This window comes from Oryzias latipes, chromosome 16 (genome assembly GCF_053564925.1).
Source record: "Oryzias latipes strain Hd-rR chromosome 16, Olatipes_Hd-rR_3.1".
NCBI classification, from domain to species: Eukaryota; Metazoa; Chordata; class Actinopteri; order Beloniformes; family Adrianichthyidae; genus Oryzias; species Oryzias latipes.
Genome location: NC_136252.1, coordinates 33,371,405 through 33,399,222, shown reverse-complemented (window position 1 = coordinate 33,399,222; position 27,818 = coordinate 33,371,405). Strand labels below are relative to the sequence as shown.

Genomic DNA, 27,818 nt, shown 5'->3' with positions numbered 1-27,818 from the left:
GATCATCCAGAAGAAGAAGAAAATGTGAATGTATAATGTATAATCAGTGTGTAAATAAGATGAGGTGTGTTTTCGGCAGCATTCCATTTTCACTTCATTTCATTTCATTTCATTTCATTTTCCAGTATGACTGCTATGTGTTTACCCGGCACCATTGACCGTTTGGCCGCTCCCTTCGAGAACCACTCTACGAAGGGAACATGCTATCTAGTGTATCTGCTATGTGTTTACCCGGCACCATTAACCGTTTGGCCGCTCCCTTCGAGAACCACTCTACGAACGGAACATACTATCTAGTGTATCTGCTATGTGTTTACCCGGCACCATTGACCGTTTGGCCGCTCCCTTCGAGAACCACTCTACGAAGGGAACATGCTATCTAGTGTATCTGCTATGTGATTTCCCGGCACCATTGACCGTTTGGCCGCTCCCTTCGAGAACCACTCTACGAAGGGAACATGCTATCTAGTGTATCTGCTATGTGTTTACCCAGCACCATTGACCGTTTGGCCGCTCCCTTCGAGAACCACTCTACGAAGGGAACATTCTATCTAGTGTATCTGCTATGTGTTTACCCGGCACCATTGACCGTTTGGCCGCTCCCTTCGAGAACCACTCTACGAAGGGAACATGCTATCTAGTGTATCTGCTATGTGTTTACCCGGCACCATTGACCGTTTGGCCGCTCCCTTCGAGAACCACTCTACGAAGGGGACATGCTATCTAGTGTATCTGCTATGTGTTTACCCGGCACCATTGACCGTTGGGCCGCTCCCGTTCACCAGGGGAGCATACTATCTGAAGAGAGAGAGAGAAAAAGAAGACTGGAGGGGAGCCAACAAGATTACACAACCTGATTCAATTTAAACACCATGCATTTTATACTCATCATTCGCGGCTTCTACTTGAGGGAGGACTTCTCTTAAGATAATTATTTTCCTTACGCTTTAGGGTAACAAAAACCCCCAACGCCAAGATCATCCAGAAGAAGAAAATGTGAATGTATAATCAGTGTGTAAATAAGATGAGGTGTGTTTTCGGCTGCATTCCATTTTCACTTCATTTCATTTCATTTTCCAGTATGACTGCTATGTGTTTACCCGGTACCATTGACCGTTGGGCCGATCCCTTCGAGAACCACTCTACGAAGGGAACATGCTATCTAGTGTATCTGCTATGTGTTTACCCGGCACCATTGACCGTTTGGGTCGCTCCCTTCGAGAACCACTCTACGAAGGGAACATGCTATCTAGTGTATCTGCTATGTGTTTACCCGGCACCATTGACCGTTTGGCGGCTCCCGTTCGAGAACCACTCTACGAAGGGAACATGCTATCTAGTGTACCTGCTATGTGTTTACCCGGCACCATTGACCGTTTGGCCGCTCCCTTTGAGAACCACTCTACGAAGGGAACATGCTATCTAGTGTATCTGCTATGTGTTTACCCCGGCACCATTGACCGTTGGGCCGCTCCCGTTCGAGAACCACTCTACGAAGGGAACATGCTATCTAGTGTATCTGCTATGTGTTTACCCCGGCACCATTGACCGTTGGGCCGCTCCCATTCACCAGGGGAGCATACTACCTCAAAGAGAGAGGGAAAGAAATGAAATGGGAGCCGACATAAGAAGTACTCCTACCTGATCTTAGAACGTAAAGCCCACGTCCGCAAAACGCTGTGCGGAACTATAATTCTAGCCGCCATGGACGACCCTAGGATGACACAAACTTACATCCAATACAATGCTCCCGATGACATCCTATGCCATGAATGAAATAACCCCATATTTGAAGCTTCCATCACATACTATGACGGGGTTAACGGCCATAAACATTTCATCTGGCATAATATTCACACAAGCTTAGTAAAATCCATTATTCTAAGCTGCCATCACACTATGACGGGCTCGACGCCATTATATACACATTATGCATGCTACTCACGCAGGTTTAATAACTTCCATTATTACGAACTCCAACGACAATACCACAACGATCTTAACGGCCACAAAGTTTTCTCCCATTTGGCATACCAATTAAAATGATTGAATTGATACAACTTAGAGCAACCTAAATTTTGAGGCTTCCACCTGACAAATAATTTTCTTTCAACATTTATAATCCAAGAATTTCACACTCATTCTGCAGCTGACATAGATTGATTCAAGCCAGAAGTGTCCTTGGAACGCAGAGGAGGTCCACCACCCCTTCACTTTCAGTGCAGCAATAGGTACGTTGAGCAGTCATCGTTGCAGCACCAGATCAGGGAATGCATGGGTGACATCATTTCCTGGAAACGGAGAAGCTGATCGGGGCGTGAGGGTTCGCAGGCTCAGGATGCGATGCATAGATAAAAAACAAAGCAATATTAGTCTTGACAAGAATATATAAATAACCCAGAAACTGATCAGTTTCAACATGATTGAGATAAATTAAATAACAGTGCACTGTAATAGTGAAATATATGACCTGCACGAAATCTTAACACCAATTTTTTTTTTTTTTTTTTTTTTTATATATTCCAATGATAAAAGTAACCTTTGACAGTTTCAGAGGGACGCACCTTCAGGAGGCCATCGAGGAGTAGGAGTAGTAGATGGGAAGAGTAGCCAAGGAGATTTGTAGATGAGGAAGGTCAACATCCCACGTAGCAGAGGATTACAGCTCGGCTGGATTTGATGCCTTGTATATGATATTAATGGTTCTCAAAATTTTTTTATTTAGCCAAGGGCGACTGGATACTGCAAAAGAGAACTTGAGAGCCATGAGGGATCATAGGTTTTGATATTATTTTTGCTAGACTGAACCTTAAGCATTCAGAGGCGGAGTATAACAAGCCTCCAAATGGGGATGCATCTAGCAGAGTGCCATCTGCTTAGAAAAGGCAGACCGAAGACTGACTTGTGGACACAAGATTTAACTCTTGAACTAAGCTTGAGAGCGCAAGTGATATATTTCCTATGGTCAGGGTAGAAGTTGCTCAAAGTGTTAATTAACCAAGTCAACCGATGACACAATACTATCATTCAATATTGAAACAGCCTTAATATAATCTCCAAGGATGAAATAACCGGACGACCCCTTAAGAACCATCAGAGCTGTAGATTCTGGCGGCCGGTCAAACACAAACCACTCTTCTTAAATCCTTTTCCCCCAAACCAGAAGGCGCAGACACAGGAGAACAAGTGGAGGAAGCCTGAAGACACAACAGTCATCACAAAACCACTCCAGGCATAGAGAGGGAAAGATCAAACGCAAAACACGAAAATCCAGAACAGGAACACGCGGCCCAGGATCGAACTACCCCCAGCCGAGAAAACAAGGCCGCCACGAGACCGACACACTCACTAATGCGGCCGACGCAAGTCCCTGAGGACAGGGCAGGACCCACTGGGGTACACAGAGCAGGGAAAAAACAGGCGGAGCAGAACGTGCGGGGGCAATGAATGAGGATCGCTGAGTGAATAAAATGAGCCATAGACGCTGCATAAGAGAGACCAATCATAAGGGAAAATGTCCATAGAGCAGAGACGGGTCCAAGAGACACTGATTCACATTCCAACTAACCAGCAGCTACAACAACGAAGAAAACAAACAGAAGAACCGCCATAATAATAAAGCCAGCATCAAATTAAAGACAATCAAGATGTACATACAGCTCCCAAAGAACAAAACAGCAATAGAAAACAAATGCTAAAAGCCACGATAAATTCAGCCAGCATGAGAAACCTGTCCAAACGAGGTCTGCCAGCCTTCACAACCACAGAAAGGACCCCACAACCCCTGAAAAAAAATAAAACAACCGGACGACGCAGAACTACGCAGCAGAAAAAGAATCAGAAGTGCATCATAAAGGACCCGGAGAAAACTACAATTCCCAGGGTCCTTAGGGGCGTGACGTCACCGAAGTAAACAGGAAGTGAGACGCAGCCATAGAAAACTACACGGGAAAAGTACCGCATGACGCTCACCGTGGATAATTGGGGTGACCACGGCAGACGAGAAGACCCGACTACTCCTGATCGGGGGGCACGGACATCCCGAACATCGCGGAAAGCACACCCCCTGCAGATGCACGCGACCGCGGCGAAACGAACGCGCTGTGCGCCGTCAGCCGCCCGCGGATCGTCAGCCGCCCGCGGATCGGAGGAGAAATTAAGGAGAGCAGACGCGGCGAAACCAAAACCCCACATCAGAAAGATGGGGATCATCCTTCCCAAGGACGGGGGAACACGGCAAGACGCCGAAAGAGAAGGAGACCCGCGGGCTCGGAGACCGGCGAAGAATGAGCGCTGAAGGTAAGAGAGAATGAACGATTGTACACCTGACTTAAATAGGACGCTAAGCAGGTGGGTTAATTAACAGACCCGCCCTAGGGGAGTAACCTGCAATTCTGCCGAGTGTCTGCCCGAAATGCGACGAGTCGCTATTAAAAACATCTTTGAAAATCTACATTTTTCTTCCCTCAAATTTGTGGACACTCTTTCATCCCTCCCAACCTTCAGGTGATCCAGAATTCTGCAGTTTACTTTTAGCACCATAGAAAACCACATCTGTCCTGTAGGAATACTTTTTCAACCAGGAAACAGAAGTAACAGAAAGGATTTAATGTGTGTGATTCATATCTGCAGCCTAACCTCATTTGCTTTAACTTTCCAAAACTTCTAATTGCAGCCTACATAACAAAACACTAAAACTTTTAACTGCTAGCTGTTAACTTTTCCTGGGAAAGAGGCTCTTTGCTCAGTGATAAACATAAAAGCAATGCAACTTTAATTCTCTTTAGGGGGAAAAAATTTGTTCCAAGTCAGTCAGTAAAGTTTCTTCTTTTTCTGAATGTTGTGGACAATGATGGTTCGGTAAAAAGAGCTCTTTGGGAGCTGAGGGTGAGTTTTGTTTTGCTTATATCCTGTGTCAAACCGGTACCTTTGACATGATACTAGTACCCAAACGGTGCTTGAACTGGTGCTTAAAAAATTTAAACAAACGAGGAAAAGAAAAAAAAATCAACATTTTTCCTAAAACATTTACGTGTGACAACCACAGTCTTCTTTCTGAGCATTTTCGGAGCACATGTCACTCTTATTCATCAAGTCGCTGAATTTGAATAATTTGCTGTAAAGTAAAGACAAACTGCTAAAACACTGATGGCCTCCCACATTCTTATAAGAGTTCGCCCACAATTGGTAGAAAAGTAGAATGATTGGCTAGAATTCTACAGCAAAACTGAATAGAATGCAAGTGTCTGAAACAAAGCGCTGAAATCCGTACCAGTATAACTGTATGTGCTGCTACCGGTACCAACTTAGCACCCATCCCTAGTTGGGGCAGGGAGTTGGAATTGCCTTCCTGGGGTCCTGCACAGTATCGTTGCTGCGTCTAGCACTTTTTCTGGACTGAGATGTCAGACGTTTTTTCCAAAGATCTGCTTCAGCCACTTCTCCAGTTTAGGGGTTACTGCCTCGAGTGCTCCAATTACCACAAGCACCACTGTCACCTACACCTTTCAAGCTTTCTCCAGTTTATGCCTTTGTCCCTGGTATTTCTCCAATTTCTCATGTTTCTATCTTAGTTTGATCAGAGGACACTGCATGAAAGGGGAAGGGAGGATGAGCACTACAATGGAGGTAAAAATTATTTGGGAAAGATATAACTTCCTGTCAGAGAAAGGCCTCCTCTCCCCCCATCATCCCTCACCATCTAGATTAATGTTTTTCAACCCCATTGGTCGGAAATCTCAGTGCCATCTGTTTTGATCGTGGTATTCTTGACAGCTGCTCTGATGGTAGATCACATAGCGTGTTAGAGGCTTCAATACCTCTCTCCTCCGCCCGCTCCAGTGATGATTTGCCTTGCTTGCAGATTTTCCTCAATATGCAGCACTTTGTGGGATGGCATGCGTCGTCTGATGAATGGGGAAGACCCTTCGCCCCTGCAGCTGCCTCTCAACTCAAGTCATGAAAGCTGCATAAAGCTGCAGGAAAATCTGCTGGTTGTAAACATCTCAGTTGCTTTTCAATTTCTCTAATCGCCAAGCAACTTGTGAAAAAAACACCACAGACTAAAAAAACTACAGCCACTTGGCTCACTTTTCCAGCTCTTTACCCAGAGACTGTAAAGCTTAAAGGTTGGACACTTTTCCTTAGAATTGTTCCAAGCAAGAAACACAATTCCAGATTTGCTCAACCTGAACAATTAGAGCTGACCCTCATTCCCAGAGCATTCCTGGGGGTTTGGCGCTGCAGTACAGCCTGGCACTGGTGCTGCCGACGGAGAGGGTTTAAAAGTGTCGGTATTGCAGGGGTTTCCATCACCTCAGCTGGTTACAGCACAGAGAAACACCCATATGGAATCCATATGTATGAGCAGCGTTACTCTGAATAGGTTGGAGGTGGTCGTGGCCAGTTTTAACTTTATAGGAACAAAAGCTTTGATGCTGCAGCTTCAGCTTTAACAGCACAGCTGCCAGAAATCCATCGGAAAGCCCGTTCTTGTATCTCATGAGGAACACAGACAAGCTAACAATGACCTCAGACTTTGTCAGTATTGTATGTCAAATTCAACATGTAAGCTGTGTTTCAATGCAGGACATGGAAGGGTACATTCTTTTGACTGTAGAACATGGGTTGCCTTTGAAGCTAAAGTTGCTTAAACTTATCAAACTTGGTATAGTCTGGGGTAGTTGGGTGTAAACGTGTTTACTTTTTAGCAGCGTTTCTCATGAGAGCGACTGCAGCACATGATGCTTCCAGTCAGTAATTTTCATGATCATGCAGTCTGACTGTTAGAAATGAGGAAATAGACACAGTTTGTGTGGACGTCGTACAGGCACTTAGGTATTACCTGACACCCTGTGCGTGCAGCATTCGTGCATGTTCAGTAAGTAGCCACCTTACTAACTGCTAGAGTGTAGCGCAGGGACACTGCGTAAGCATCACCCGTACGTCGTAAGTGTGTATAAATGAGATTAGCCTTAAGAAGACTGAACAACATACCTACAGCACAACAATCATGCAGTCAAACATGGGCCCACCAGGCTTCCCCCTCTGTTGGAATTTTGAAAAATACCCAGCGCTCGAGGGCAAGGACCAGAACCAGCTCCTCAGGGACACCGACCCTACCAGACTCGGATGGGATGTGATCCCCGAATCATGGCCTGGCCAGAGAACTCAGGGATCTCTCTCCCTGCTAGGAGAGAGGGGATATTTTTGTGAATGGATGTTTTTATTAGTTTGTTTAAGAAAATCAGAGATCGGTTTTTACAAATTATTCTTCCTTCTTTTATAATCTGAAGCGAACTGTAACAAGCACAAACTACCACAAAGAAATTGAAATGATGCAGTTATCCTCTTGTTTTATGAAAGGACAAACAAGTTCACAAAGGAAAATAAACGTTTAAGTGAAAAGTTTTCCTGCAGTACAGCTGGAAATTTAGAATGACATCTGGGGTTGTGGTTCCAGTATCTCACAATAAGGCCCGGGTTTTCACTCTCCCCTTTTTGTTCTTCATGCTAAAGTTTCCTCACAGCGCTCTGGCTTCACTCACAGTCCAACATTATGCTTCATGACTTCATTGGCTTAAACTGGTTTCAATATTTAATTAGCTTTTAATTCCAAATGGGCCCTTAAGCAAGTCTGACTTTTGTCACTTGTTCTGGATGCATAAACCGTCTTTTCTTGCTCTCATGACTGTTAGTGACCACAGTCGCATCCCCAGCGGCTCTCATGTGGGAAACACATCTCCATCACGTGACAGAGATCCCCTCCCAGCAGCACTCACCGATTTTTGTGCAGAAAGTCCTGAGCAGACTCCACTCTGATGAAACACACAGATACATGGAGCGCCTGCTTCCTCTCAGATTTCAAAGCCTGATATGAGTCACAAATTTCCGCTCCGTGCCACATCTGTTCCTGTCCCATCATATTTTACCACACACTGTCCCTTTATCTTCTGACAGCCTTTAATTTCCAATTCATCATTATTATGCGTTTGTGTGAACAGCTTCCAGACATTATTCAAATGAGAGCGTTGGCGAATCGCATCCTCCTTCGGGCTCAAACCCAGTGACAATGAACTCTGAAGACAAACTGGGACTGATTCCCTGGATGTGATTGTCTGGGAAATTGTGGTTTGGAGGAAACATGGCCACCATCTGCAAGCGCGTGAAGGCAGATTGTGTGTGTTTTCATCGGCTCATGCATGCATGTGTTTGTGTGCAGGTGTTGGTAGTGGTCATGCACACGGATCGGTGTGGCAGACTGATCGGCAGAGAGGCAGGCCTGACGATGGCGTTCATTACATGCATCAGTGCGCACACAGAGCTCCGACACAGCCATCACTCTCACACACAAACACACACAGTGTGTGGATCCTGCAAACAGGATAACCTTCCTGTGATCCCGCCTGTCTCACAAACCAACATGAGCTTTGGGGAGAAAAACCAGCGGGAAATAAAGACAAATCCCTGTAGACCTGCACAACAATTTGTGCAAAACTTTCAAATACTGTGCAAATCCAAACATTTTTAGTATATAGCTAGAGCTGTAGATAATGACTTGGGTCTGATTCAATTTTCCAGTCAAGATCAACGATTCACTGATCAAACCTCGGATCTTAGAATTTAATACATTATGTCTGAATGGTTGCCATGTTTGTGTCTCAAGAAAAGTCAGACGGCTGGATCCAAATGCAGCAGGTTTGTTAGCCCAGCTAAAAGTCCACAAAGCTAAATCAGGGTCCGGCAGGGAGGGGTCAATAATGAGCATGGGAGATTCAGAGAGGAAGCTAGAGTAGTCAGGATCCAGGCGAGATTCGGGGCAGGCGGCAAGCAAACTGAGTCAGAGACAAAACAGGCTCAGGAAATCAGAAGATCACGTCTGGATATGACGCTCAGTAATGCATGCAGAGTGGCACAAACAATACCTCACACAGAGAGGCTCTGTGCAGTGCTTAGGTAGACTGAGTGATTGCAAATGAGAGTCAGGTGTGTGGCATCCAGAAACTTGGGGGATGCTGGGAGAAATAGTAACAAAACAAAAAACACAAAGTTTTTGAAAGAAAGAAATGGTTTTTATCACTTTAAACAACGTCACGCTCAAACGTTTTTCTGTCAACTTCCTGGTTGACTTCAGCAGTAAACAGTGTTCTTTTTAACCCTTGTGCTATCTTAGATGACCCCATCCTTACATTGACGTGTTCTGCCTACCATGACAAAGGTGGATAAAGGTGGAGAGGATTTCATGTAAGATCACTAAACATTGAAGAAAAAAGGTTCAGCGCACTGTCTAGTGGGTCTAGATGACCCAACTCCCAACGTTAAAGTGCCTAGGATAGCACAAGGGTTAAAAACACACTTTAGACAGTCACATGACGTCACATCATTAATCACTACATTTTTATAATCTTCTTGATTTCCTATTCATTATATATTTTAATAAAATTCTCGACTACTACGAACATATTTCACTAAACTGAACTTCTGTGTACAAGAAAAACTATGAAAATGACAACCTTCACCGACACTTTAAAGATTTATTAACTCCTGGTTTCTTTATTTTAATTATTTAAAAACTAACAATTAAGTTTCTTTTTGTACTTTGAAGAGACAAAACAAACCATGATTGTGTACTTTGTGTACACAAACTTTCTTTCTTTTTTTAAATCTTTTTTTAAGACTTGTAAACACCAACATGTTTTTCTCCAGAAGTAGAAAGAACCTTTAATGTCATTTTTTTATTCATTTACATCCTTGACTCGGAAAGTCTGCATCTCTGCCTTCATTGTGTAACCCGTGACTGTGTAGGCAGCAGGGAATTTATCTGCTCTCCATTACTGCTCGCCTCCATTCCAGCAGATTCAGGTCAAGGAACTTGACAAACGACATGCTGTGTCTCAGCGACCCTCTGATCCAATCAGCACAGAACACATAGACTAAATTGCAGGCTAGATAATATTGCTTGCAGACTTATCATTAATTACTGCCATTCTATCAATATCTAATTATACTGGCTGTCTGGATGAGCAAGAAGGAAGATGAACCCTATACTGGAAGTCTTTAAATTGGCAATAGAGCCACCAACCCGTGACACTGTCCATCTGAAAGCAGCTGTTACTGGACCAGGTCGTTACGACTCAGAATGGCAGCAGATTTCATTTTAGCTGTTTAATCAGCGGCTATTTGACTCACAGGATGCAAAGTGAGTGCAATTTATTTCCATTAACTTCCTGGCGGGGAGGATAAAAAGACGGCAGCGGCTGATTGAAAAACACCACCTTAAAATGAACCCTTGCATTCTCACCTCATAGTGTCATTTTATTTTCATGGATTTTGTAATAACATGACCCATTTAAACTAATCAACAAGGTTTGTTTTCCAGTTTGCTGGTGCAAAACTTTGCTTTTCTGCTGGAAACAAAAGGAGATTCAACATGTGCCATTAACCCTTCCTTAAAAGAATTTCTTCTATTTTTCCAAAATTACTAGAATTTCTTATGGTTTCTTCTTTTTTTTTCTGTCCCGAATTCCTTTTTTTTTTCTTTTTTCTTTTAGAGGTTTTTCTTTACCGAGAATGAGGGCAGGGATGACCGGTTTAGTTAAGTCTGTTTAGTTTTCTTCAGCCATTACCTATTGAATGCTATGACTTTATTATACAGTTACCGGCATGAAGCCCATTGAGACGACTATGGTTGTAATATTGGGCTATATTAGTAAAGTTTAATTAAATTGAAAGTCAATGTTTGTAGAAAAGTTGAGTCAATTAAAAGAAATGTAATCTTTGACCCACCGTGTTGTTGTTCTTTGAACTACCGTAACTCCTCAACCGTTAACACAATTATTGTAATCCCAACAGATTCTGTCTGGAGCGGGGAAAAGCAGCTTTGTGTTACTATCCAGCACTTTATAGTAGTAAAGAGGTTATCCCATTGACTTGAACTGACTAATTTTGATGAAGAGAAAAGCAGCTTTGGGTCAATGTGCAACACTTACCGAAAAATTTTGCATTTTGGGCCAAATCAGTTTTTCTCAGCTTCAGAATCAGTTGGAATAATAAATCATTACATGCACAGTTTAAGAGTTAGTGCAGTTCAAAAAGTGTGTGTTATGTCACGTCTCTGGTTCAGTAATAAGGTATAAACCCTTTAAAATCGGAGTTTTCGCCGGCAACAGCAAAATAACACACACTCTTCAAACTATCATAACTCCCCAACCGTATTCTATCAGGTTTTTCCCCTTTAGAATCAACTGTAAACTGAGTGTCACACTGTATTTAGAGGTTGTTTTTTGTAGCTGACCTGTTGATGTCATATCTGTTGGCCTCAGACCAAACTAAATAATGAGACACTGCAGTCTGCAACCATAGAATCAACACCTTTAAAATCTTCCATTGATTTTCCAAAATGAAATCTTTAATGATCCAAATATCACACACTTGCAAACTGAAGCAAACAATAGTTGCATTATCCTTGTCTACTCTTTGGACCTGATATACGGAATGTTTGTAATGTAAAAATTTGGGCAAATTCGATAGGTTCAGTGCACTTGATTTACTAACATCATTTCAGCTGTTAAACAAAAAAAATCGTTGTCATTTCGTTGATCAAATTTTCTATTGAAGGAGTGTAAAACATGGACCTTTCTAGGACATGCAAAAACTTTGTAGGATCTGGTGCAAAAGGAGCAAACTATCACACACGGCAGGATTCATAAAATGTAAAGCAGTATGGCAGCCATAGTTTTGAGTCTTTTGTCTATTGAAATGCTGACACAACTTCATGCACAAACGCTGCAGAAACCTTTTTGAGGGAGAGGCTTAGACACCGCGACAGGCGTCATAGACGCCGCATCTTTTCTGCTCGGGTGAATGTTTTTGAAATGCCAGACGTTTAATGCCTATCTAGCATGAAAGTCTTTAAGCTTCTGGATGGGTTTAGGGTGGATCTGAGATAAGTCATGGAAAGGAAAGCTGACAATAATTTTGTCTCTGGGCTTTCTCCTTTTTGACAAAGTCACATTTCTACCTAGGAGGTTTCTTTTGTGGACTATCCTCTCTTCTCCTCAATCTGTCCTGCGTTCCTCCTTCTCTTCAAGCTTCAGCTGCTTTGTTCTGGGCAGCTGACATTGATCTGGGCCATTTCTGCCAAATGTGTGCTTCAAAGGCCTGAGTATCCTATCATAGCACTCATGTCACAGGAAAACCTCAGTGTAGATGTCAGACCATCTTTGAGTGCTGAAATCTGTTTCATGTGTTCCAGCAGAACACTGGTCCTTGAACTCCTCAACTCTACATTGCATTGATTTGTCATGCTCTGTAGCCCACACTACAACCTTATTTAAGGGGCCAGTCTATTCATAAGCCTTTTATAGTAAACCATATCCATACATCTGATAATATATTACCTTTGGCACACAAAATAACCCTTTGTGTTGAATGAAATGTGATTTCTGAGGCACTGCCCATGACGTCGCTCGGCAGCGAGTCTGGGTCTCGCCCACAATATCCAAACTTTAGCAAAGATGGATGTTTAGATTGTGTAAATAAAAGGAAAGCGTTCAGCTGATCACCGCTAGCTCCATGGAGAAAGTGGGTGTGTCTTTTAGCCTAGGGGTGGAGCTGGCACTGCAGACTTTTCCTGGAAGGGGCTGTTCTCGTCAGTTCGTGAGAACCCGCTCGTTTTCGTGGGTTGGGAGGGGCTGGTACAGGGGCTGGTTTGCACGGTAGAGACCCTCTACCATGCAATGTTGTTTACATAATTCTAAGCTGATTATCTACAAACAAGCGAACAGAGGCTTTTGTGTGCGCTTTAACTAGGTCCTTAGTACATTTTGGTCTCGTTTTATTTTAGGCTTCTCTTTTTGTGGGAGTTGTAATCAGCTCCTCCCACAAATGTTAGATCACGACCCGATTTCTCAAGTTATCGGATTGTGCAAGTACAAAGATAGAGACAGAATATTTGGATGTCTTTTATCCGATTACAACAGCTTAGGTATAGTCATATGCACCCAAACAGGTCTGTAGAGGGTCGTAGATAGGAGCAGCCAATTTGAGGCCCATCTTAAGAGGAGCACAGGTGTGTCTAGCAGTTTCTTTGATAGTCATTGAAAAAAGAATGCACGATTGTCGTGTGTGTGGTAAGTGTAGTGTGAAGTGTTCAAACGGCAAATGTATGTTGCATGCACTTATGATGTACGAGTGACGCTGTTGTCTTCGCCTCTTCTTGGCTCATTGCACAGATTTGTGGGGGACAAAAAAAATGACAAATCCGTACGACACGCCTGTGTCTCACCTACTTCATCCTTACTTATCCTCTTGCATTGTAGAAGTGTTCACTACGACCTGTCGCCTGCAGCATGCCCGTAGAAAAATGTGCACAAACATTTTATCTCTACAGGCTCACTGAGCAGTCTATGACCTTGATATTATGTGCTGGACACCTGATTGGTCTTTAAGGTTTGCAGATTTTTCACCTATAGACAGCCATTATCCACCCATAAGGACGCTCCTTTCTGATGCATCCACTTGCAAACATCTGGGTCTTTGTTTTTCTTGTCTGAGCTGGTATCTGGATCAAAACTGTACAGCAAGAAAGCTCCAATATTGCTCGCCAGTTTTGTTGCACCGCCAATGTTATGTTGGGTGGGGGCTATATAAACTAGCAGGAGAGCGTGTAAATAGATGGGTGACGGGAAATGGGGGTGGATTTCCTCTGAGCCAAAGTTCCTGCTCACGACACAAATTTCTAATTAACACTGCAGAGAATAAGAACACATCAAAAACACATCAATAGATGATCGGAGTGGGACTTTGAGAGTTTGTAGAAAGGCTGAGAAGTGTCTATAGATGTTTTTATAATGTATTTTTTAAGGTTTTTGAAGTAATGCTTTCTGGTAAAAGTAGGAATCAAAGTTAAGTCCCAGTCTCAAACTTTTTTTAAACGGATGACGTCCAGATGCCACGACTCAACTTCAAGGCAACACCAGGTTAATGAGACCCTTCATTGATAAGTTCACTATTTGTTTCACTTGTACTCCTTTTTTTTATTTTACATTGAAAAAAATATTTTGATTGGGGGGATAAACAAATGTCTCCTGCTTGGTGACTTCATTTGAAGTTTAAAGTTTTGTTTTTTTAATAATACCATGAGCATTCTTTACATTTTAAATAATATAGAAGCAGTTTGTGTACCAAAAAATACTCTCATGTTTCTTTTAAAGGAAAACCAAATCCTGTACTTCCAATATTGCTTTATCTAAGAAAAGATTGATACAATTTTTAAGTATTCAAAAGTCTTACTTTCGTGACTTTTGTGTTTTAATGTTTTTTAGTGTAATCTTGGAATACACTAACTAAAATGTTCAACATTCCTGAAACTGGTTCAGTTTGCTTCTACTCTCTGCTCAGGAGATTTCCGATGTCAATGAGGTTATTTTATGGCCTCATAAAATCAAAGTACAAATGAAAAAATGCTCCCCTTTCCATTATACTTAACATATAATTAGTAATAAATAAAAGTCTTTACATTTTAAAGCAGTGAGGAACAAAGTAGAGTTGAAAGGTCTCGGCAGATAAAAGTTTGGACCAGTTACAAAAATCTCATTAAGGTTTTAATCAGCGTACTCTGAGCAGAGACACGGCGCTTTAATAGAGCAGACTGGTTATGTCGGCAGTCGGATCACCGCTGCATTAATGTGCTTTCCTCCAGAGGACAGTGCAGCTGTCCTTGAGTAAAGCACTTAAGTGCTTTTGCTGAGTAAAGGCTGAGGGGTCGAAGAAGAAGGACTGCAGATGGATTGACGGCCTTTGAGGTCCAACTTACACCTGAGTGAAAGAATGGAAGACAAACTAATGCAAGCTACACAGAGAGCTATTGATCACAGCGCTCAGAATAAACTTTCTCTCCTTGTGGGTGCCGCCCATTAATGGCGTCAACCTAGAGTCGGCCTCGGCAGTGTGTCTCTTTCTTCCACGAAAACAAACAACATTCAAGCTTGAGCAAAGATGGGTGTTGGTTTTGTGTAAATAAACGGAAAGCGTTCAGCCGATTACCGCTAGCTCCACGGAGAAGGTGTGTGTGTGTGTGTTAGCCTGGGGGCGGAGCTGGCAGTGTAAACTCTTCTTAGATGGGGCTGTTCCTCACTTTGTGACATCACAATGTAATAACCCACTGGTTTCTGTGGATCGGGAGGGGCTGGTGCTCAGAGAGCAGGTTATTTAAAGGAATGCTCAGAAATGCATGAACGGATCAAAATACCGCTTTAGGGTTGTTTTTCGTGAGGAATGATTATATTACACTTTAAAACGTTGATTTTGCATGATATAAACCCTTTAAGGGCAACACAAGTCCTGGCCAAAGAGAACTCGGACAAAATCCCATATTTTGTTTCAGATTTACAGTGTTAACAGACAGATGCTAAAAACTCCAGACAGAAACAGTTGGTTGCTCAGATTTTCCTGGGAAACTTTCTGATGAATGAACAATAGACCAAAGGCCTGTACACACCGGGACGAATATTCGCCAGCGTTTTTCAACACGTTTTTTGTGTTCACATCCAGGCGATTTTCGCTGCTGATGAGCCGAGTGAACATGCAATTTCATTCCCTGACATTAGATGGCGCTTAATGTAAAACAGAAATACTCCTGTACACAAGGTGGCGCTGCACAACTTTACGCTTCTTAAAGTCGCTTTTCACTCAGAAGAAGAGAGCAAGTATTTACGCGTGTGGTGGCTGCCTACACTGCCACCCCATCAGGGCAGTAATATCCTGCACCACACCCTACATATCTGTTCACTTTATTTTTGCATATACCTTTGGATTTCTTTTTCAAACATAACACACACATTTGATAACATTTATTAGCATGCTTCAGTTTACTTTTTTATAATTTGATGGTTTGTTTGAGTTACCAGTGCTAAGGGGAACCATTGTTGCTGCTGCTGCCATCTGCTGCTGGAAAATCAAGTCAGGCCTGACACAAGAATGCATCCCAGTCAGCAGAGGCCTTATATTCAGCAGGCAGCTAATTGGACTGAACCATCGCCCAGTGGACAAGGAACTCTTTCTGTGTTTCTTTACTTTAGTTTCTATTTTGATCTTTATTTTTATTCATTTGTGTATGTTAAGTTACTATAGGTTGGACTTTAGTTTAGTTTGTTTGTATTTTGTCTTAGTCATTTTAAGTTCCCCCTTGTGTGTCTAGTTGGTTTGATCAGCCACTATATATGTTCCCTTGTGTTTCCAATGAGAAAGGTCAGTTTAATTATGTTGGTTTGTCTGTTCAGTTGTCCTCTGTTACATTTAAAAACTTGAGTTAATTTTGTTACTTTGACCTCTTTTAAGGGCCCATTTTTGCCCATCTACACCTTTGTAAAATAAATTAGAAAATTTTTGATAAAACTATTTTGCTGTCCTTGTCTTTTACTGCTCGGTCCACCACATAATGGTGTCAGAAGTGGGATCAGCAGTTTAAGGACAGTTTTTTTTTTTTTTTTTTTTTTTTTTCCCTCTTCCCCCCGGCAATCCCCTGAAATTTTTTTTTGTGAGCCATGCAACGAGGAGGAAGGACTACAAGAACACGCATTGAACATAAAGACTACAGCACTGCCAACATGGACAATGGAGAAGAGGAGGAGGCTGGAGCTTCAGGAGCTGGTACAGGTACCGAGGGTGAAGAGCCAACATTACAACATCTCACTAGTATTCTCCAGGCCTTCATGGGACAACAGGAAGCCAGAGAAATGAGACTCCAGGAGGAAGCAAAGCAGCAGGAACACAGGCTAAAAGGCCTGCAGCATCAGTTCCAACTTTTGCAGATGGAGGTGCAGGCCCGGACGTCACCTGTTCCTGATTACACCTCATCAGCCCCTGATCCAACAGAGGAGTCTGGTTCAGATGATCGGCTGCCAGAGGCCGTACATCAGACAGCAGGGGCACAGCAAGTAACCACTCACCCTCGCTTCTCTATGGATCCCAGGTTAGAAAAGCTAACAGAAAACGATGACATTGAACATTTCCTAATAACTTTTGAACGCATAGCAACAGCGTGCAAGTGGGTGGAGTCAGACTGGGTTTTCCGCCTCATCCCACTGCTCACTGGTAAGGCCAGAAGTGCCTATGTTAACATGGATGTCGATGATTCTTTGAACTATGAAAAAGTTAAAACTGCAATCTTGCATAAATATGACATCAGCCCTGAGTCTTACCGACAGAGATTTCGTTCCTTGGAAGTGGGCCCCGACGAAAGTCCCAAGGAGCTTTATGCCCGTCTCAAAGAACTCTATGATAAGTGGATTCAACCCAGAGGTAAAACGGTAAAAGAAATTGGTGAGATAATCATTATGGAACAATACTTAAGAATGATGTCTCCTGAGCTTCAGGTCTGGATAAAAGAACATGGGCCTAAATCAGCAGCTGAAGCCGCAACACTGGCAGAGGTGTTTGTGGCTGCTCGCAAGAAAAATGTACCATGGAGCAACCTGCAATGGAAGGGTATAAAAGACTCACGCAGGCCAACAGCCCCACAACACCACCACCACAGAATGGCTCCAGGTGCACCGAGAATGCCTGTGCATGACGATCAGATGAGTAAACCAGCAAAATCTTCCAATAACCCACCAATCTGCTATTTGTGTGGGCAGGAAGGACATATTAAACCCCTTTGCCCAAGAAATTCAGCCAAGCTCACTCAAATGTGTTTTGTTCCGTATCAGAGCCATGCTTTGGAAAGTCGAGCTAACCAGCCTATTAAAATGACCACTGTTAAAGTGAATGGGAAATGTTTCAATGCACTGATTGACACTGGCAGTACACAGACTTTAATTCATCGACAACATGTACCAGTCAACCTTGTTTCCACTCAAGAGACAGTTTCCATCTGCTGTGTACATGGTGATAAAAGACTTTATCCTACAGCTGATCTCTACTTGGAAATTCAAGGACAGATGTATCTTCTGAAAGTAGGAGTTGTTGAGGACCTTCCTTTCCCAGTTGTTTTGGGTCATGACCTGCCAGTTCTTTATGACCTGTTGGACACAAGAGGAAGTGCTGTTGCGGTTACGAGAGCTCAAGCTAAAAATACAGATGAGAATCTGCCACTTCTCTGCGCTTTACCTTTCTATGATGCTGAGCTTGAGACAAAACCCGGGAAGTCTCGCAAAACACGTAGTCAGAAAAGGCAAGAGAAATTTAAACGCGCTATGGTAGATCCGCCCGTTGAAGCAACTCCAGAAGTGGGTTTAGGGTTCAAGTTGCCATCTAACATTGTTGAAATGCAACAAAATGATCCAACTTTGTCGTCTTGTTTTGTAAAAGCAGCAGAAATGGCTGAGGAGTCGAAGAGGGAGTATCTGGTGGAGAATGGAGTTCTTTATCACCAGCAAGGTAAAGTGAAGCAACTGGTGGTTCCTCTGTTGGTTCGAGATGTAGTACTCAGCCTAGGCCACACCATACCTTGGGCTGGCCACCTAGGGAAGCAAAAAACAACTGCACGTGTGATGAAACACTTCTACTGGCCTGGCTTACGTACAGACATCCAACATTACTGTCAGAGTTGCCCTCAGTGCCAGAAAACCTCACTGAAATGTACCACCAAAGCTCCACTCCAGCCTCTCCCAATTATTGGCACTCCGTTTGAACGCCTTGGCATGGATGTAGTGGGACCAGTGGAGAAAAGTAAAGCTGGAAACCGCTACATGCTAGTCATCACCGATTATGCCACAAAGTACCCAGAGGTGTTTCCACTGAAATGTGTGAAAGCAAAAGCTGTGGCATTCTCTCTGGTTCAGTTCTTCTCCAGAGTGGGTTTCCCCCGAGAAATTTTGACAGACCGAGGTACTAACTTCATGTCTAACTTGCTTAAGCAGGTTTATCAGCTCCTGGGTGTGAGGAATCTGCGGACCACTCCTTATCATCCACAGACGGATGGGTTGACTGAACGCTTTAATCAGACGCTTAAGCAAATGCTTCGTAAGTTCGTCAATGAAACCGGGTCTGATTGGGATCAGTGGCTGCCTTATCTCCTCTTCGCCTACAGAGAGGTACCCCAGGCTTCAACAGGGTTCTCCCCCTTTGAATTACTTTATGGACATGAAGTAAGGGGACCCCTGACCCTCTTAAGAGAAACCTGGGAAGGAGAGCAGGGCAGAGAAGAACCTGTTAATGCCATTCAGTATGTTCTTCAAATGAGAGAAAAGCTGCAGAGGATGAGCGAGTTAGCACAGGCCCACATGGCTGATGCACAGAGACGCCAGAAGAGCTGGTATGATCAAAAAGCACGCCAGAGAAGTTTCCTGCCAGGTCAAAAAGTCCTAGTAATGCTACCCACAAGTGACAGTAAGTTGCTAGCCAAATGGCAAGGCCCCTTTGTGGTCCAAAAGAAACTTGGGGCTACAACATATCAGGTTTCCACCCCAGGTCACAAACAGTCCAGTCGTGTATTGCACGTTAACCTTCTCAAAGAATGGGTTTCCAGGACTGCAGACGATGCCATGGGACTGCTGATCAGAGATGTCAGTGAGGAGGACGAAGTGGATGAATTCCTGCCATCATCAATGCCCACCACCTTGGATTTAAACCATCTTTCTGAAAACCAACAAGCTCAGGTGAAAGCATTGATTGATTCCAGAGTCTTCCAGGAATATCCAGGACGCACAAACTTGGTGCACCATGACATTGTGCTAAAGGAGCAGGCTACAGTTAGGCGCATGAGTTACAGAGTACCAGAGCGTCTACTGGGTCCGCTGAAGGAAGAGGTTGATCACATGCTGTCCCTCGGGATCATCAAGCCTTCGGAAAGTGAGTGGTGTCATCCAGTTGTGTTGGTCCCCAAGAAGGATGGAACCATCAGATTTTGCATAGATTTTCGCTATCTAAATTCTGTGTCAAAATTTGATTCCTATCCAACCCCCAGAATTGACAATCTCATTGAGTGTCTGGGAAAGGCGAAGTTTTTAACAACTATTGACCTTTGTAAGGGTTATTGGCAGGTTCCCCTTACAGAGCGGTCCCAGGAACTGACTGCTTTTCGGACACCCTGGGGGCTCTTTCAGTTTACCGTTCTTCCGTTTGGGTTGCACGGTGCCCCTGCAACTTTTCAGCGACTTATGGATCAGGTACTCGGTGGCCTAAAGGACTGTGCTTGTGCTTATCTTGATGATATTGTGGTTCACAGTGCCACCTGGGAGGAACATCTAAGACATCTGAAAAAGGTTCTGGAGTGCCTGCATGCTGCGGGGTTAACCATCAATCCAGCAAAGTGTGCTTTTGCCCGGAGTGAAACGGAGTACCTTGGTTACACTATTGGAGGTGGGTTGATCAAACCGCAAGTCAACAAAGTACAGGCGATTGAATCCTGCCCTCTACCACAGACAAGAAAGCAGCTAAGGTCTTTTCTTGGATTAGCTGGATTTTATCACAAATTTATTCCAAGCTTTTCAGCCCGTGCAGCTCCGTTGACCGACATGACCGGCTCAAGATGTCCAAACAAGATCAGGTGGACTACGGAGTCTGTGACAGCGTTTCGAGACATTCAGCAATCATTGAGTAAGGACCCCATACTGCACAGTCCAGATTTTAATAAACCTTTCATTTTGCAAACCGACGCATCGCAAAGAGGCATTGGAGCTGTGCTTCTACAGTACACGTCTGACGATCGACATCCTGTGGCTTACATAAGCCGAAAGCTACTCCCCAGAGAAATCCACTACTCCACTGTCGAAAAAGAGGCGCTGGCAGTCAAATGGGCTATGGACTCTTTCAAATACTATCTCTTAGGTAGAGAGTTCACCTTGGAGACCGACCACAGGGCTCTGCAATGGCTGGAGAAGATGAAGGACACTAATGCCCGGATAACGAGATGGTACCTCGCCATGCAGCCCTACAGATACAAGGTGAACTACATCCCAGGGAGAGACAACATCACCGCAGACTATCTCTCTCGTGCTCCTGATGAAGGCTCCGAAGGGGAGGGGAGTGTGGTGGCTGCCTACACTGCCACCCCATCAGGGCAGTAATATCCTGCACCACACCCTACATATCTGTTCACTTTATTTTTGCATATACCTTTGGATTTCTTTTTCAAACATAACACACACATTTGATAACATTTATTAGCATGCTTCAGTTTACTTTTTTATAATTTGATGGTTTGTTTGAGTTACCAGTGCTAAGGGGAACCATTGTTGCTGCTGCTGCCATCTGCTGCTGGAAAATCAAGTCAGGCCTGACACAAGAATGCATCCCAGTCAGCAGAGGCCTTATATTCAGCAGGCAGCTAATTGGACTGAACCATCGCCCAGTGGACAAGGAACTCTTTCTGTGTTTCTTTACTTTAGTTTCTATTTTGATCTTTATTTTTATTCATTTGTGTATGTTAAGTTACTATAGGTTGGACTTTAGTTTAGTTTGTTTGTATTTTGTCTTAGTCATTTTAAGTTCCCCCTTGTGTGTCTAGTTGGTTTGATCAGCCACTATATATGTTCCCTTGTGTTTCCAATGAGAAAGGTCAGTTTAATTATGTTGGTTTGTCTGTTCAGTTGTCCTCTGTTACATTTAAAAACTTGAGTTAATTTTGTTACTTTGACCTCTTTTAAGGGCCCATTTTTGCCCATCTACACCTTTGTAAAATAAATTAGAAAATTTTTGATAAAACTATTTTGCTGTCCTTGTCTTTTACTGCTCGGTCCACCACAACGCGCTTGTCAGAATCATACAAAGAAAACATGAATATTTCAAGCACCAGTAGCTCCAGCTCCAGTTCCAGCGATGAAGAAATTATTGTTCTGTTGAATGATGAAAGACGCCGGAAAAGACGCCGATTTTGGGTACATCCCATAGATACGAGAAGAGAAGAACATGGGGAGTTTTATCGACTGGTAAAGAGCTGAAAATGTATCATGAGCGTTTTCGGGGATATTTTAGAATGTCCGTCAGTGAGTGCATCTTCTTCATCTTATTTCTTCGCGGCAGTGTAGACGCTACTTGGCGTCTATCTTCTTCGCCATGACGTATGTGTGCTCAGCAAGACAGTTTTGTGTTTGAGCGCCCCCAAGTTGTGTTTTACTGTAACTTCAGAAGCTCCAGACACGTGTGCAAAAGCGCCATTCTCATTGGTCGTATAGTTTTTGACGCGGCGCGTCAAACCAAAAAAACGAACCTGAGGCGTTTTTTAAAAAATGACGCTTTTACACATGGCGTTTTTCGCATCAGTGTGCACACACACATTGGTGCCCTTTGTTTAGTCACGAGGCGTTAAACGTCGGCGAATATCGCGCGCGAAATTCGTCCCGGTGTGTACGGGCCAAGGCTTCTTTTTAAAAAAACGTTTTTTAACAACTTCTTGTTGCAGTCTTTACATCAGTAATAGAAGTATTTAGGTAAACAGATTAACTGTTTAATGTGTTACCATTCTTTTTACCACCGTAACTCTTCGCCTTTTCTGCACAGTTTACGTGTTTCCAAAGGTGTTCTGACACCAGAGTAGATTCTTTGTAAATAATCAGTCCAAAAATAAAATAAAAGCGAACATTGTCTGAGCTATCCAGCCGTAGAGTTTAGATCCAGATTCCAGCTCAGACCAGGAAAACAAAGACGTTCATGGATCTATTTGTCTGCGAGTGGATGCATCAAAATGGGGCGGAGCTTGTAATACACTCTTTTTTAAACAGTCTTTTTTTCGTCTGCCTCGATTCACAACAATTGCAAAAATGAGATGCAATTTCGAGCCTAATTTTCTTTGTATATGTCGTCCTCCATTAGAAAAATGCCTCAGGTTAAAAACACCAAAGAACATTATTTTCATTGAAGTGGATCTTTAAGGAAACCAGTGACCTCACTCTGGATTTGATTGATTTTTCTAAGGTTATTGATTGAAGCAAACTTTTATTTTCCAATTATTTAAACATCAAGCTAGTCGGTTGCAGAGTAACACTGCACTTTCTAGTTTCTGGACGCACCTGTTGATCTCTCCAATAAGAAGGTGTCGTCCGGAAACCAGGTCGTCTGATCGAATGTAAACAAACCCAAAGTAAATGTTCAAAACAGGAGTGCAGCATAAACAGAGTCCGGCGTTTTGACCACAATTTGGGTGATGAAAAAGCTGCATGTTTGTCTAATTGTCCCATTTTTACAGTGAATCGTTTAAACTGTCGCTGTCTCCTCTGCTGATGTCCATAGTTTTAATGAGCCTCGTTTATTCATTTAGTTTGACCTCCGCAGCGCGCGGGACTCACTAAATGACAAAACTCCGATTCTCGCAGCCGGTTTTTTGCGTCTCTGCCCACCTGTGATGTGGGAACAGTTGCAGAGCAGCTTGTAAATTGCCTCCATTCTTGTTCCGCTGCTGTGGGGTTGTGACAGAGGTGTGACGAACGCTGTGTGACTGAGGGAGAAAAACACCCCGCTGTCTCTCATCTGATCCCTCCATTCTGGCTAATTGTTTGTTTCTGTTCCGTCCCTATTTGGTCAATTTGAGGATCTGTCATTTTGTGTGGAAAGGAAGAACGGTCGCCAGCAGAGAAACGGCTTTGGTTTCTTTATTTCACACAAATTCCATGATGACTTTGAACTTCTCTATGCTGCAAAGCTTTGGACATTTCTTGATTGGATTTATTGGCAGAAGTTTTCAGATCCGCTGACACAGATAATTGCTTTTCTTTGCAATCGCCCTCCGTTGGCCATGTTGTGCTGGTTTTATCCCGGCTGCTTATTTGTAACCCGAGACAGCAGAGAAAATGCCTTTAATTTCACTGAAAAACTGCACCAAACTATTGTTGCTATTTGTTAAGGAAATAACAGGGGCTTAATGCCAAAAAATGAGAAAAAGAAAATGTTCTAAAAGGCTATTTTATCCAGTAAAATATGAACTTGGACTATTTATCTTACAAAGTAATCATAGTTCTGTCACATATAACAGCAATTAATACATAAATGTACATATAATTGTTTTTCTGAGGGAGAAAAACAACAAAAAAAACGAAAAAAGAAATATTTCCTCTGACTTCTGTAAAAAAAAAAAAACATCCAAAGTTGTGCGTTTTTCATTTTTGTTTTTGGTAAACAGAAAAGTGTTGTGATGTAAATATTCATCACATAGTTGAGAAAAGCCTGTGATCGTAAAAAGCATTTCCAAAACAAAGATGGCGTTTGACGAGCAGCTTGTCTTGGCTTTGTGGTTGATGCGTTTGTTTTCCCTGGAAAGGCGAAGCTCTTGTTTCTGACATAAAGGTCTTTTTCGTAACGTTTCTGTGTCAGGAACTCACAGACAGGAAAAAGTCTTTTCATCTTTTCAGACAGGAGTTCTTCAGAAAGATTTTCTTTCTTTTTTTATCTGACAGAAATGTTCAAAAGGAGCTGCAGACACTTTGTTACATGTTGGATTCAAAGCCTCACTTGCATATCTACCTGCTGGTTTACAGATGAAAAGCACAGAAAAACGCAAAGACAATTTCCTGCTGAAGCTTCAGCCACAGCAGCCCAGTGGAGATGTGAGCCAGCTGCTCATCCGGCAGCTTTGTGCCGGTCGTGTCCGACTGTCTCCTCCCCGCTGCGTTTCCGTCCTGCACATTTTTAAAGAGCATAAAAACCGCCAGCGCCTGTAGGTCAATTATCTTCAGGGAGACCTGGAGGATGCATTCTTCCACGGAGGAACGCTGCGAGAAATAGACAGTGCTCCTGGCTGTCAGCTGGAGATGCAACCCATTATTAAAGAATAACTGAATACTTTAAAAAGTTCTTATTCTTTGCACACTAATTGTCAAGGAGGAATATTTCCCTTCTGTTGATGTGTTGTTGCATCCACCAGGGAGGCACAACAATCGGAGGGCTGTGTACAGCCTTTAGATCATGAAGTGTCAGCCGTCATTTACATCGACGGACGGTATTTTTGTTGGGAGCGGGCCTCTGCTAAGAACATTAAAGAAAAACGCTGGAGGAGTGCAGTGCATCCTGAGCAAAGAAACGAGGTCGTCGCCGTGGCGAGGAAGAGACGAGCCAATTACCAACAAGAAGAAAAAAATGACTGCGGGCGAGTTATTAACAAACTGAGATTTAGTTTAAGGACAAACGGGAATGTCTGTAAACTACAACAACACTGTAAGGTGGTGTGGTGGTCAACCCGATTGCTTCACAGCAAGAAGGTCCTGGTTCGAATCCCACCTGGGTCCGTTCTGTGTGGAGTTTACGTGTTCTCTTTGTGCGTGGGGGTTGGGGTGTCCTAGACCTTACCAGGGAAGGGTAAGTCCAGGCTTCGAGGGCCATTGTGTCTGCATGATTTCCAAGTATCCAATCCGTACCCACGACTGATTACCTGGGTCAGGTGTGCAGCCAATTAGAACACCCCAGAGAAGGGTATGTTGGAAGACATGCACGAATGTGAGCTGCCTTAGACATTTGTGGATGGATACTAGCTGTCTGCGGGGGGAAATGGTCAAATCACACAGATGAAATATCAAGGTGGTAGACTCAGTGAACCTCTACAGAGAAAATCTTCATGTACATTTCTCCTACGGGCATGCTGTGGATGACAGATCATAGTGATGAACACTGATGCAGCATGTAATGGTGAAGTAAGTGAGACGCTAGCCTATTGTACAGATTTTTGATTTTTTACACCCCCAAATGTTGCAGGATTGCGTAAGGAGCCCATTAGTTCTGTTTCCTTCCCATTCATACACACATGCGGTTGTTGTCAACAGAAAGAAAGCTGCCGTTTTCTACGGCATCGTTTCTGCAGAGTGGCAGGCGTGCATTAGAAATTCCAGATTCCAGCTCAGACCAGGAAAACAAAGACGTTCATGGATCTGTTTGTCCTTCAGTGGATGCATCGGAATGGAGTGGCGCAGGGAGTTTGTTGAATGCCTGATTCACAATGATTTGAATAAAGCAATTCTTACAATTTTCTTAATATATGTCTCCCATCATCAGAAAACTGCCACAAAAACATGTTAAAAACATCATTTTCATTGGAGTGCGTCTTTAACACTGCAGATGTCAACACTAATGCAAATTCTTGGAACTCAGGCTTCTCAGCAAACAACATTTGGAGGTTTCATTGGTCTTTCTGCTTTATAATTTTGTCGATGTCCTCTGGGGACATTTTTGACACATCCATGGGGAGCGGCCTCAACATTTAGATGTTGAAACCGAAAGCCTTTTTCAGTCTTTCAGGCTCCTTTTGTCTTTGTCCAAAAAAGTTCTCTTGTGTTCACAGGAGTCTGCGTTTTGTTGCTGAGCAGGTAGCACACGTCAGATTGATTAGAGCTTTCTGAACTGTGGGAAGCAGCCTGCTGTGTTCCTGAGTGCAGTGACTGGAGAACCCAGCAGAACAGCTGCAGGCTGGACAAACAGCATTGATGTTGCTGTAAAACTACACAAAGCTTTCCAGCAGCAGCCTCCCAGAAAGAGCTGGTGAGACTTTTATTTGACGTAAGTTATTAGGTCCTTGCAAACGCAGTCATTTGAGAAACTGTGTCCAAAGGCAACAGCACCACGAATGATGGCTGTAGGATTGAAAATATCTTTAGGACAAACATGATTGGAGGAAAAACTGAAAGAAAAAAGGTCTAATGTTTGCATAAAAATTAATCCAGTTATTTTAGATTTCTTACAAAGAAAAAAAGCCAGAAAATAATTGACAAAAAACATTTGGGTGGGGGTAACATGGGGTGCCAGACCAGTGGAGCTGAACTTGTTCACTGGCTAAACAATCCCAATAAAGTGCACACACAAAAAAAACTCAAAATCCTTAAGTTTTCTCCAGACATCATCAGCGCCCCTTATGGTTGTGTTTACTGACCTGAAACTGATTTTCTGTGGTAAACGGCGCTCAAAATCTGTCCAAAGGTTTTATTTTGACTTTGATAAACAACGAAACCTTAGCGCTTGGACCAGGGGTCGGCAACCTGCACCACTCAAAGAGCCAATTGGATCAGTTTCCCACAGAAATGAAAGCACAGGGAGCCGCAACACGAGGGGTGTTAGCAAATAAAAAATGGTTTCACCGATATATCGCAATAGTTCATTTGGTGATACAGTAAACCCTTGTTTTTCGCGGGGGTTACGTTCCAAAAAGAACCCGTGCTAGGCAAAATCCGTGAAGTAGAAACCTTTATTTTTTTCTTACAATTAATATACAATTAAATACTCTATTATACATTGAAAAGAAAGAACAAACCATTTTACAGGCTCAAGCATTTGTTTAATAAATCAAAGTACTTTAGAAATGTTTTTTTCAACAAATAACTTCTGTACTGTACTGTCAAATAATAACTTTAATCATCGATGTAAACAGAAGGCTTCAAATTGCGGAGATTAGCCCCGCCCACCGCGACCCGAGTAATTGGAGTAAACGGGAGAAAATTTCAAATGATTATGAAAAAATACAAAGTGGGACAAATAGTGACTCAGGTGTATTTCACTGCTGCATCCTGATTCCGCTCTGCAGTGTTTTCTCCTATTGAAGCCCGCAGTGCAGCTGTGTTTGTTCAGGAGAAGAACATAGTGATTGGCAGTTGTTGTCGCTCTTTTTCTATGGGTTTTAGAGAAACTCGAAATTGCAAGAGAATTTGCACGTACGTAATGTAAAATTGGCAAACTGTTTTACGTACCTGTACATATTAAACTGCAACGTTATTGACGCACAGGTAGAGAAGAAGCGGAGTGACTTTTTAGCCAATCAGAATGCAGAACACAATGCAAGGAATCTCTTGGTTTTAGTCCTGCAGCTTTGATATTTGGACACACGGTGCGTGGCCCTCTTCAACTTCTAAAAGACAGATGGCTGGAAACATCTCATGTTGAATGTAATGTGTTGGATTACGTTAGTA

The 27,818-nt window shown here is 43.0% G+C and overlaps 2 protein-coding genes across 9 annotated transcripts in view; both read left to right on the top strand.

The window, feature by feature from the left end:
- The window catches only part of ube2e2 (ubiquitin-conjugating enzyme E2E 2), a 137,688-nt gene that overhangs the window by 33,691 nt on the left and 76,179 nt on the right, over positions 1-27,818 (top strand). The window lies entirely within an intron of this gene.
- On the top strand, positions 14,523-21,648 carry LOC111948994 (uncharacterized). Its single transcript, XM_023964622.2, has 2 exons — positions 14,523-17,301; positions 17,376-21,648. Exons 1-2 carry the CDS (start codon positions 17,146-17,148, stop codon positions 21,006-21,008), a joined length of 3,789 nt encoding a protein of 1,262 aa, XP_023820390.2. The 5' UTR covers positions 14,523-17,145; the 3' UTR covers positions 21,009-21,648.

Bases quoted from the DNA above. Each gene is read 5' to 3' on its own strand.
- LOC111948994 (XM_023964622.2), top strand. From the start codon at position 17,146: ATGAAAAAGTTAAAACTGCAATCTTGCATAAATATGACATCAGCCCTG. The intron at 17,302-17,375 runs GTAAAACGGTAA...CCTGAGCTTCAG, and splicing joins TAAGTGGATTCAACCCAGAG to GTCTGGATAAAAGAACATGG.